The sequence below is a fragment of the Camelus dromedarius genome, chromosome X, assembly GCF_036321535.1.
Source record: "Camelus dromedarius isolate mCamDro1 chromosome X, mCamDro1.pat, whole genome shotgun sequence".
NCBI lineage: Eukaryota > Metazoa > Chordata > Mammalia > Artiodactyla > Camelidae > Camelus > Camelus dromedarius.
The window spans coordinates 32526689-32540172 of record NC_087472.1 but is presented as its reverse complement, the minus strand read 5'-3'; the positions used below and the strand labels follow the sequence as shown (position 1 = coordinate 32540172).

Sequence of the window (13484 nt, the reverse complement as noted above, 5' to 3'; positions counted from 1 at the left end):
CACTTGTGTCCCTGCCTCTTTCCATTTATTATCCATGGAGCATCCAGAGGAATATTTTTTTATGTAAGTCAAAAAGAACATTGTTCTACTTAAAATCATCCAATGGCATCCTCCTAGTCTTAGGATAAAGACCAAAACCCTATAAGGCACTGTGTTATCTGGCCTTTACCTAGTTTACCAATTTGCCTTATTCTCCCCACTACTCCCTGTGATTCAGCCACACTGTTCTCTTTCTGTTCCCTAAGCATGCAAGGATCTTTGGCACCTCAAAACCAACACATGCTGTTCCCTCTAAAATATTATTTTTCTCCACCTTTCACCTACATAACCCTTCGGAGTCAAGCCTAAATGCTATTTTGCTTCAAGTAGACCTTCCCCAATGATCCAATATAAAGTAAGGGCCCACCTACTTCTTAGGTAGTCTCTATTATTTTCCTTTTTATCATATATTGCAGTTATTAATTATATAATTATCCACATGTGTGTTTAGTCCCTTATCTATTCCCATCCCCCATTACACTACAAGCTCAATTAGGGTGGAACATATCTCTCTGAGTTCACTTCTATTCACTGAGCACAATGAGTATTTGAGGAAGGTTAAAAGAATATCAAATATATTAATTGTGGATCCAGAGTTGATAATCAGTGAATTAGACAGTAAATACTTGTTCACTTGTCATAAAATGTCCTTTTCACCTTTCATCTCATATTCTAGACAGGAGGTAAATTAAATAGCATTATGAAGATAATTTTGCTGGCATAAAATAGAAGTATAAATACTAACATATCTGATTTTAGAAGCAAGGGGATTAGGTGGTTAAATTATGATATTAAATGCCTTTTATCAGAAAAAAATTCACGCCCAGTTATTTCTCAATCAACTTTTATGCCAAAGTTTACAGTGACGCTGTGATGCCCTGACCATCAAAACTGAACAAACAACTCAGGGTATTGACCCAATATCTCTGAACATTATTATTACTGCCGTTTCATCTCATTGTTCTAGAACACAGCTGAAGAGAGTTATCAGACACTATTGGCAGGCTCAGATGCAAAGGATTCAAAACACAGAAAACATTAAAATTTACTCATTCAACAAATACATTAAATGACTACTACATGCCAGACACACAACTGGGTGTTTTTCTGAACCAGTCAGAGAGGATCAAGGCAAAGTGCCCCAGAAAGAAGTCAACCTTCTCCATCTGCAGACCTACACCTATGCAGCTCATCACTTAGGCTTCTGCGTCTGGTGCTTCCCAGCTGCTTTTCAGGATCCCCATTGGAGCATACAGCCAAATCACAGAGAGATTTCTAGCTATATAAAGTACTCCCGGTACCAAGAAATGATTTATGGACTTGAACTGATGAATTATTTTCCTATTTGACAGCCAAAGGAGGCCATTTAACTGCCTTTTATAAACCACTAGTGATGAATCATAATGACATAAGGAATTACTGGACGGGAAAAGGCCACTCTCTTTAGCATGCTTGTCCTCGGGACTCATTTCCACCTCGGCTTTGTCTCAGCAGGCTTTGCTCTTGGCTCTCACATCATTAAACTGTCTTGCTGGCTGCAAAAGCTCATTTATACAGACAACAATATTTTCTCTGACCACCTTAATTGACAAATTATTCCACATGATTGCATCGCCTTGAATGAAACCGTTTTGCCTGAAATACCTACATCTGTAGCCCTTTGCTTGCGTTTCTCATAGCCTCTGGTTAACTTCCCAATTTTTAAAATTCATCTCCTGTAAATGAAGTACCCTATTAAAATATCAATTTGTCTTAGATCATTTATCAGACTGCTCTCTTGTGGTAAAATGGCTGTGAGGTGATCTTTGCAAGCATTCCAATAATAATGATGAGGATAATGGTACTAATCATAATAATGAATATCCTTTATTGAGTACCTACTATTTCCCCGACACCATTGTAAGTGTTTTTTAATATATTTTCTTCCCTCAACACAGCTACTGTATCTCCCCATTTTGCATGGAGGAAAACCTGAAATCAGAAGGGTAAATTCAAGTTCTCAAAGTCACACAGCTACTAAGGATATGAATCCTATTTTTCTGGTTCTGAATCAGGATACAAGGGAGTAAATCAAGTTTTCAGAATTTTCCACAGGTCTTTTGTTAGAATCAAATTCTTTGTTTAGCTAAAATTCCTGTGTGTGTGTGTGTGTGTGTGTGTCCCTCTAAATATTTTTCTTAGCAAAATGTCTTAACCATCCACATATAAGAAAATCTGTTCTAATCAAATGAGATCATAGTACTCTGAGCATTGTATGGTTCTGTGAGCATTTACTAGTGGAAGGGGCTCAGGGTTTGAGAAAGCAACAACCTAAAATCTTCATTCCAGCACTACTGTTTAGTTGCTGTAAAGCACTGAGAAAAATTACTCTCTGAATTTCACCTTCAGTATCTGTAAAGTGAGGCTAAGATGATGATACCTCATAGATTTTTTTGATGCTTAAATGAGATCATATCTATGAAAACACTGAGCCCAGCTCCCAGCTCCAAAATTGTATTTTGTGTCTAAATGTTAAAAACAACAACAACAACAACACTTTTGTATGGGGAACAAAGGATCTTAGAGAACATTAGTCTAATGGGTGAGACAAAACCTACACAAAGAAGATGTTTAAGATCATTATACATTAGCATCAGGCAGTGTGGGGAAAACTTTTACAAAATTGTCAAGGGAATTTAGGGGCAAGAAACAGGTGACTGTAAAATGAAGTTAATCCGTGAAGACATCCTGGAGGAAGCACAGATGTGCAAATGTGTCTTGGCAAAGAGGAGTAAGAGCACGAAGCAGGAAAGCAGGAAGACAAGAATTAAAGGCACTTATCGTGCCCTTGTTACAAGAGTCATGCAGGTAGTTCCTGGCATGTTGCTTTAAGAGCAACATTTTAGAACAAAGGTGGGTTCAAATCCTAGCTCTACCACTTACTAGCTGTGTGATCATAGATGAGAAACTTATCCTCTCTGAGTCTCCATTCTTCCCTTGTAAAATAAAGACCGTATCACCAACTTTCCAAGGTTGCTGTGAACTTTGATTTTCAAGTGCAGCGCCTGACTCAATAAATGAGCACTCTCTATGCATTTACTCCACTTTGTCGGAGCTAGTTTATGGCTGAACTTTTGACACACTAAACGCCTAGTTTTCATTCCTGTACAAGGGTGGTTTGATAGAATAGTCTCAGCTTGCTCAAACCACTGCTTTCAGGTTGGGAGAGAACAAGTCAGCTGAGACTCTCACAAATGAATATAATGGAACTACGAAAAATCTGTGACCGATACCTATACACCTAGAAGTCATAATGCAATTCCTTCTCAAGAATCCCCTCCCCCACCCCTAACTCTAGTCAGAAAAGTCAGCCAAGGAGTCAATGATCACCCCAGGTGCTGGAAGAGAGCCACCAGAGCGGAACTGGCCTAGATTGGGCACGTTTGCCATATCCTGCTGCCACGTGCTCCGACTTGCTCACCCTCAGCCCTCCAAGCTGGTCTCCTGCACAGCCACTTGCGAAATAATCCCACAGGAATGACTGTTCTCACGGTCCCTGACTTTGCAGAGAAACAAGACTCTTTCTGCTGATGGGACAGTTTAACGGTGTTCGTTCATCTCCCTGAAGGGCACAGAAACATGACACAAACATATTTCTAGGACAGAGACTGGAAATCTCTTTGACCCTGGCTGGCACCAATAGGGTTAAGGGACAGCACTGTGTCATAGGCTGAGGCAAAGGAAGGGAAATAGGGAGAAAAAGGAGAGACAACACAAGAGTGGCAGAAGACGAAGGGAATAAAAATCACTCTTTAGACTGCCATTCAAGGCCCTCTTTCCTACTAATTCTAAGCAGGCTTTTTTTCCTCCTCCCAGTCCCCCGAGGTCATGAATCGAGATGACCTTGTTCCTAGAGGGAGCAAACAGCCACCTGCAGGGTATGAATTGTGACACTCTGGGAAAGGCCCCCCACAGGCACCGCCAAGCTGCCAGAAATCCCCACCATTAGTCATGCCTATGAGTTACAGAATTGAAATTTCTATTAAACTGCAAATACGTTAGCTTAGAAGGGAAACATTGTGGCCATAATCAGTCATGAATTCTTATTTCATTGAGGTATTAGGTCAGCCCCAGCAGAAAGCAAGGATCTCTCAGGAGATGGGCTACAGAGAAGACAGGACATTAGGACATTTAAAACAGTCAGAGAAGGGACAAAGATGTCTTTCAGAGTGGGCAGGGTAGGACTGGAAAGGCCAGGGTGACCCGGGGAGAGAGGGAGGCCGAGGAGGAAAGGCAAAGGAGCTGCTGCAAGCCGGTTTCGGTCATGAGATTTCTGCACCTGCGACTGTGCAAAAGAACGGTCAATTAGCACATGCACAGTCAGTCATGTGAAAGTTCCCTTAATGTAGCCAAGAACTACTGACTGCTGAGGTCTTTCCTCATTAAGTCACACTGAAGGTATAAACGAGATACATTCTCATGTGATCATCAGGATGCAGACATTCAGATCATGTTAAGCGGCTTCTCAAAGAGCACAGGAAGGAGAGAGAACACAGGCCGATGATCTGTTCCCCTCTGTGCTTCACATTGCACTGCTTCGGGGCAGCTCGAGGGCGGGTGCTTTATCCCCAGGGCTCTTCATTTATCTGTAACATTTGAGACCAACCTGCTTCATCATCTAAATCGCTCTTCTCTGTTAGGTGATCAATTTGTCAATACCCCTCCTATACTATTACATCCATAAATTGTGCCCTTCACTCTCTGCATAGATCGACCAGCCTATTGGATGGTGTGATTAGGATGGCTTCTGAGTGCTGTTCTCAGTTTGTCTATTAACTCCTCTCCAGACCACTTTAATTTTTTTTTCCCTCCATTTCCTGCTGGAGATGGAAGTAGTGGAGCAGAGTCTGGGCCAGCCGCACAGTCAGTCGCTTGTTTAAAAGTGCTACTGAACCAAATCCTTGAAGGCAAAGGCCACAAACAGACAACCACCAAACTGAATTTAGCCTACAAGCATGTTTATTTGGTCCACACAGTGCTCAACAAGGCAGGTATTTCCACATTAAAAAAATTCAGACTTCAAGCATCTCTTCTAAAATTAGAGAGCCTGGCAGTATTGGATCCTTCATTTCACATGCCAGCAATCAGCTAGGGCTGAGTTGGTGCGGCTAGTACTCGCCAACCTGCCCCTCCCTGTTCACTCACACTCTCTCAGGTATATGACCTGCCTGGCTTCTAGAAGCATTTGAGTATTGATTAGGGAATTACCCCTTTGCTGGCTTGGATTCAGCCATTAGCAGTAAATGTTTTTCCTTTTATAGAAGGAACAGAATCAGACCCATTTCTTCTTAAAACCAAAGGGTGCTTTTTGGCAAATAAGCATTTTAAAATAATAGGTTATTTTGGGGATCCTTAGACCTGAGCTCTAGAGTCACCAACTTCGGAGTTGTCTTGGGGTTGCATCTCTTTTCCTTCTGGCCCAGAAGGGACTGTGGACAGAGGAGTGGGGTAGGATAGGAAAATACTGTGTTAGGAACCAGAAGATAGGGGTTCTAGTTCTGGCTATGCCATTCACCAACTCCCAGCCCATAGCAAATGATTTAAATACTCTGAGCCACAGTTTACTCTGCTGAAAAATACAAATAACAACAACAAGAACAACAACAACAATAATCTTTGCTGCCAACTCAATCAAGTTCCGTGAGAAACAGAATGAGATCCCAGAAGTGAAAGTGCTTTGAAGTTATAGAAGGAAGGTATAACTCAGTGGTAGAGTGTGTGCTTTGTATGACAACATCCTGGGTTCAACGCCCAGTAACTTTATTTTTTTAATGAATAAACAAACAAATAAACAAACAAACAAATCTTATTACCTCCCTCCCAAAAAAACAAACAAAAAAGACAAAATTTAAAAACTAAAAAAAATAATTATAAAGTACTCTACAAATACAAAGCTGTCTCATTTGTACCCAGCGGAAGCAATCACCAATGAAATAAGCACCCAAAGAATCCAAGCTACGTATAATGTCTGAGTACTTACTATATGCTCAGCACCTGGGGAGTTGGAAAAGAAATGGTCAATCCCTGTCCTTAAGGAGCTTATAGGCTAATTGAGAAAATAAGATAAACAACAGAAAACAATAAAAGATTATAATTGCAACATAAAGTTAATGCCTGCTAAGCATCTTACTGAAACCGTTAAAGATACAATAAAGATACAGTCATTAGTAGGAGGCCAAGAGAGCTGGGTACTCACTCAGTTTTGTTTTGTTTTGTTTTTTGTTGTTGTTGTTTTTGTTTTGTTTTTTTTTACAGTTTATCCTGTGGAAACACCATCCTCAGATACTCTCAACCAGGGGGAAAGTGTCATGTGGTCATGCAAGTTTAGGAAATGTTCTAAACGATAGCCCATCCTCCTTTTAGAAAATTATAATACCCATGAGAATATTATACACACTAAGATGCCCTAAAATGCCTTTCAAGAAAAAGCTATATAACTTGGACCTAGCAGATAAACACATTGCCATGGAACCTCTCTCCATCTCCCTCTCCTCCCTTCCTTTTTCTCTCCCAGAAATCTATTAACATCTTTTAGAATTGCAGCTCCATAGAACAGTTTGGGAAACTCTTTGAAACACTATTTATCCTAATGAACACATTTTAAATTTTCACAGGTTCCAGAAGGAGCATAATTCTGTCTCTACCTGTCTCCTTTAAGAGCCACATTGGAACCCTGGATCTTATGCTACTTGTTGCACAGAGTAGACACTGATTTATGTGTTGATTGTTCTTTACCAACTGAATCAACATTGTTGAACTAGACTGTTCTCCACTGTTTCACTTCCACTAGCTTGAAATCATTGCCATAACTGCAATGCACCACACTGGAATCCATTTTTTTCCTCAATAGAGATTTGCATATTAATAGGGCCATATGGTACCAAAACACAAAGCTCGGCAAACTCCATCTTTTGTACATTCTCGCTTTTCCCGGCACCACACTGTTCCTTGTTTCTCTCCTGGCACCATCCTAAGTTCAGATTTCATTACATGTCCGATTCCTACCGATCTGATCTAAGGTGCTCACTGAGAGCCAAGGATTAGGCTCCAAAATGTCAAGTGTATTCTTTTTAGAGTTATCTAAATTCCAATAGGGACTTATTGAAGACTAAACAATTAGTGTCCAAAAAGGACATTATAGTGGAATGATATACACTGTGATCGATATTCTGGCATCTTTTACAATGTACATAATATATATTTTGTGGGTGAAATTGTATGGTTTGTACTTGATGGTGGTTGAAAAGTTGTATTTGAAAGTCAGAAAGACCCATGCTCTGCTAATTATGAAGTATGTGACCTTGGGACATAATATGACCTCTTTAAGTTTTAGTTTTTTCTTCTATAAAATGGGGACAATGATCATATCCACTCTCATATGGTGGTTGTGAGGAATAAAGGAGAAAATGAATGAAAAACACTAAGTACAATGTCTGCCACACAGTAAGCTCTCAATAGATATTAACTCTCTGAGGTCCCCTTTTATGATTATTACTTAGCTGTTGACTTAGAGATCACTTCTCCTGTTGTATTGCCATCACTCTGTCAGAATCTTCACTTCCTCCAGCTCTCCAACATATCTCTAAATTCCACTGTTTTTCCTAAACCCACTCTGATCCCAGTGTCTCAGGATTAACAGAGGCATAAAGGAACAAAGAGCTAGGGCCTGGAAAAGCCTGTTTTCAAACTTGATGCGAAATTTCTTCCTCTGTGGGTAAATAGATGCTATTCTCCACACCAAAGGAAGGTTATTCTAACAAGCTATGCAGTCTGGATGACACCTCCAACAGTGCACTACAGTTAGTTTTAATTTTGCAAAGTGAAGTTAAAAGCACTTACTGAAGCCATGCATTTGAACATCTTCACCAAAGACTGATTCCAACTTCCAGTTTGCAATATTATCAAGCTTCGCCTGTCCAGGTTGCTTTGCTGCTAAGGCTTATAGTAACCCAGCAGCAAATCTTTGAAACTTATCCATAGAATTAAGCTCTCTTTCTAGCCATGACGTTCAGACACCAATGGGTTAAGAAATCTCTTACCCCTAATATGTGAGGAGTCTCAAATCAGTAACTCTAGAGCTGTCTAAGGTAATCAGGAGTTGGGGTTTTATTTGCATATTCCCCAGAGAACAGGTTAGTATTTTTTTTCTTTTTTCTAAATGGCCAATACGCATTTCTAAAAAGCTGCATAAAATCATGCATTTGTGAATGATTTGTCAGGTGATTGGTGAATTATCCTCTAAATGCTGTTAATTAGTACTAGCTTCCTGCTTGAATTTGTGTTTGGGAGGCCCTATAATTTATGTCTGCCTTTGACCTTCACAAGGTAGACCTTCTCCTCTAGTCCCAGGAGACCCTGTTCCATCATCTTGCCCACTCCCACACCTCCACTCCTCCTTCTTCATTATCACCTGTTCTACAATCTCACCAACATGTAACCAACCTTCCCTTCTCTCCTTATTACTTCGACTAGCCCTCTGCACAAACTTCAGTGTGAGAGTAAAGGAAAAATATCTTTAAAATAGCAAGCAGCCATGTGAAATACGCTGTGGGAAATAAAACTTAGCTGTTGTCATCTTTGGCAAATGACCTAAACACACTATTGTACACGTCTATTCACTGTCAAACCCCTCTGTATTCATCTGCAGCCTTCAAAAGAAAAAAGAAATGTCTACAATAACATCACACAAGTCTGCTATGATTTATGTATTAAAAGTGTTCCAGAAAAGTTGCATATAAATCAAATCCAACTTTAATGCAGTAGGCAAGCTGGATATTTAAGGAAATTCTATGACAAACTCTTTTTTTGTAGTGAAAAAATAACTTCATAAAGCCAATGATTACCGCCTAAGTAATCAGTTTTGAATAACTGGATCTTTTTATAACTGATCTATTTAAAGCAAGCAGCACCTATACACTTAGGAGAACACTTGTTTCACTGAAGAAATATTTCACAGATTTATAAATTTCAAAGAACACTCAGTAAATAATCTTTTAAAGTTTTGATAATCTTTGCAAACTTGCATTCTTGCAATACACAATCTTAAACATCTCTATCTACATAATTTTATAATTAACCAATCTTACTAATTTTGTATTAGAATTTCTATCCCATGCCTGCATATTGCTAAATGCAAAACAAGTATGAGTGGGTGACTCTTAACAACCCCAGTCTTTTATTTTGAATTGCAAGAGGACAATCTGTTGATTGATTTTAATACCAAGCAAAGTACAATAGAACTTAGATAATATTGCAAACAGAAATAAATCTTCACAGAGCAACCTCTTAAACTTCCATACCAAGAAATCACTTTGTTTCCTACATCAGGTACAGAATTTGAACTGTATGAATAAATACATAAACTTGGTATCTTCTTATATGAATGATGACCCAAGGATAATTTCGAACTATTTTTCCAGGATGTAATAATTGGTACATTTTAATTTAAATATTAAATGAATAAATTACTGTTTCAGTGGCTGAGGTTGCTTTATCCTCACCCTCTCTTGACAGATTTCCCTTAGTTACCAAAAGCATGTATTTGCATGATAGCTTTTAGGAGTTTACATAAAATAATTTGAGGCTTGTGAAAACTCGTTTTGGGGTGTGTATGAACTAACATGCTCATAAGGGAATCAAACCTGTGACTGACTTCTTTAGCACCATTCTCTCAGCTAGTACTTCTCAAAGCATGATCCTTGAGAGGCATGCAACAGTTTCACCTGGGCAAAAAGGCCAATTCCCAGTGTTACTGATGTGCTGAACGAGAATCTGGGGGAGAGAGGTGGGAATCTGCATTTAAGGAGCCTCACCTTTACCAGAACTGGGTTCCTCCACCTGATTCTGATGCACACTAAGGTCGGTCTGAGAAACTCTGGGAGGTAGAGCTCAGGTGAAATTTTAAATCCCTAGTTCAACTCTTTTTAAAGTTTTGGGCAAGTGGATTAATACCTTATAAAATATCCCAAATAAGAAGATGTAGCCCTAATTTTCCAGAATCTAAAAATAAACCAAATAAGCAAATGTGTTGTCACCATAACCCAATAGATGGGAGCATAAAAGAAGTTTGGTATTTACGTTATTATGGTCCAACTTAAAATATAAGCAAAATACTATAATGTTACCAACTTTACTAAGTGACTCCCAAGTGGAAGTGTTCTGCAAACATCTGATAAGGACTGTGTGACTGTGGTCAAAGTGATGCTGCTGCAAGGATCTGTGCATGGTTGGGTCACTTAATAATGATGTATAACTGCTTATGATTGACTCTTCTGCTTGACTTAGGCAGGAAGTCCAGTTTGTGTTGAGAAAATCAGAAATTAATCAAAAGCAGATCTTTGCTATTTGGGATTGACCCAATATGGTAGTTACTTTCAAAGCTCATGGGGAAAAGAACATGCAAGTCTAATCAAAATAATAATTGAAAACTTCATAGAAGGTACTTTACAAAGTAAGACTGTCATGGATCAGAATAGAGAATGAACTAAAGTATAGATACATATATTAATTTCTAATAAAACATATTTTTTCCTCGTGTTAACACTCAGAATTTAGAAAAAGATGGGAAAAAAACCCAGCTGACTCTCAGGGATCAAAAACTGAGTTAAATATATGAATTACAGAAATGAATTTACTAAGCAAGTGTCATTATTAGTAGACTGATTTTAGCACTATCCCCAAAAGGTCAGCTAGACCTAAACAAAAGCAACATAGAAGAAAATTTGTGAATATGTTACAATTAGCCAACTAGTTGATGTCAACATTAGATGGTTAAACGAGTAGTGCCCAAGTGCATTTATCTTAAGTTAATTAGTGTAATCAATACTACAATTGTCTGGATAATGCCAAATTTCACCATGACACGGATATTCTCCACAATACAAAAATGTGTGTGTATACTTATACACACACAAACACATCTAAAACACATAGATGAAGAAGAAAATTAGTCAAGATTTGCTCAGGAACAATAGCAGGTAGACTTTTTGTCAGTTTCTTAGGGTCCATCACACCCATTGTTAGGAATAACTTTTATGATATTAGGTTGTTTTCTTTTGCTGAAAATTACTTTCTAATATTCACCACCAGGTAAGAATACCCTGAATTTTTCTCTTCCACTGTGAGTACAATTACTAATTTACACTTCGCTTGTACTTCAGATTTAAAACACATATGTGCATGGCTATTTATTTGGAGTTGCCCCATTTCAGAATCACCAAAGTTCACAATTACATCACTCACTGATGAACAATTTTGTATAAATGATATTTTGGATGCAGTCCAGGAAGATTTCATTCCAAAAGTCCAACAGAACCTCATTCTAAGGCAGCCTTCACCTACAAGGAGATTCCACATATGGGAAGTCGACATTCTACAGTGGTTCCAGTATACCTTTTCTGAGATGCTTAGTAACAATGATATCCTAAGGAGTGAAGAACCTTTAATAAAAGTAGAGAACATATATGCAGCAATTGGGAACATGTTCCCTAAATGAATTGTTTACATTCCACATATAGCTTCTCACTACAACTTATTAATAGTGAGCTTCACAACTATTTGATTTGTAGCCAATTCTAAATTCACAGCAAGTTCACTCCTTGTTTTGGAAACTCTCACTTCCTGTACCAAATTATACTTAAAAATCTAATTTGCCATGATTTGGTAAAAAAGAAAATCAGTGTTTACCTGTGACTTTCAATTCAGTTGTCCTTCTCACAAGTTTTCCTTCATACTTAAGCTCACAAGTGTAATTCCCTCCATCTTCTTCTTGAACTTCCTGGATTAGAAGAGCATTTCCTTTCTGTATTATGATGCTTCTCCACATTTTTGGCTTGCATTCCTGCAGAGAAAATATCTTCTAGTAAGTGAAAAATAAAAATTCACATCACTAAGTCTTAGTATTGGCAAGTTAGTAGTTTTACTTTTTTTTGTACTCTTTAGCTTTCAACATATGTAGCTACAGAGTTAAGTCAATGACCAGAAAACATCATAAACGCATCTTATTGCATCCAATTGAAATACCGTAGCTATCACCCTAAGGACCACTTTAATAAAACGCCTGATCCCAAGAGCAGACAATTCTTAGAGACATTCTGTGAGAACAGAGAAGCATACAAGCTCCCCAAATGCACAAAAAGTAGAGCAGAACCTTAGAAGTCACTAAATGACATTTTAATGCCCTGGTCATTTCTATACGATAGGGATCTCTCCTAAGCATCCTAAGAGGATAGTGTCCACTTAGCAACATAGTATACAACAAGGGAGTCTTAGGCATTATTAAAATTTTATAATAGGCTTTTAGACTGGCAATGGTTTCATTAATTATTTCTTATAGTAAAAACTAATCATAATATTCAAGAGTCTCTCTCCCCACAGTCAAGAGATCCACTGTGGAGAGGCTAAGGGGGAAGAGGTCGAGAAAATTAGGCTTGAGGAATTGTCTAGAAACATAGCTAGGTAAAATGAGGACACATTTTGTTCTAGTAACAGAATGGAGAAATCATTCATTTATTTTCTAAGTTCAGTGACATATCACCAGAGAATAAGATTTTGGTTTTGAGGCCAATTCTTTCCTGATGGGAATGTGAGAGAGTGCTGCTTGCTACTGGGATGGACTTTACTAGAAAGGAATGCTTAATAATCTTCCACAGACTGATAATGATATAGCAATAGCAGAAGATATAAGAATATTCAGACAAGTGGTTTTGTCTTTTGAGAGTTTCCTCAGACTACTTTTTACATATTATAGCAGTTTCTCTAACACTCATCTCAAATGTTCAACAAAAGTGGCAGCCAAAAGCTGTACAAACATCAGTGAACAAGCAGGGGATAGCAGTGAGGGGATGCTGAAGTAGCTGAAGTATTTTATTATCTAAATTTTTAAACTGTCAGTTAAGACAATTAAAAAATTGGTTATGAGGCAGATGATATGAATAACAGTTGAGAGCACTTTCCACTTCCCCCATGGTATATACGACATCTCCTCTACCTCCCCTCCCTACCGTCACTCCCACCTTCCAAACACATATCCTCAACATTCATGCAAACGTAGAATCGATGCTGACTGTCAGTCCCCAGCTCTGAGTGTTTATGTGTGTGTGTGCATGTGCATAAAATGATTTGGGAGAGTGAGTACCCATTTATTAGGTTTTTTGTGTCTTTTTTTGTTGTTGTTGTTTTTTATTGTCACACAATTTTTTTCTGTCACAATAGAAGCTTTGACAACAAAACACAAAAACTGACATTTAACTTCACAGGTATAATATTAAGAGACATGCTTGCTTTATGTCCAATACAACTACCCAAACACATTGTCAGAGAGTAAATAAAAGTAATATCATCTAGGGCATCTAGATATAAAGCTGCTTTGCTCCCTAGAGTCTTTGCAAAGAACACTTAAGGGTCTG

General features: G+C 38.3%; 1 protein-coding gene across 1 annotated transcript in view; it reads right to left on the bottom strand.

Annotated features, from left to right (window-relative positions):
- The window catches only part of IL1RAPL2 (interleukin 1 receptor accessory protein like 2), a 1161988-nt gene that overhangs the window by 373937 nt on the left and 774567 nt on the right, over positions 1–13484 (bottom strand). The window contains exon 8 of the mRNA XM_064482665.1: positions 11764–11917. Within this exon, the coding sequence (XP_064338735.1) occupies positions 11764–11917 (154 nt within the window). The remainder of the gene's footprint in view (positions 1–11763; positions 11918–13484) is intronic.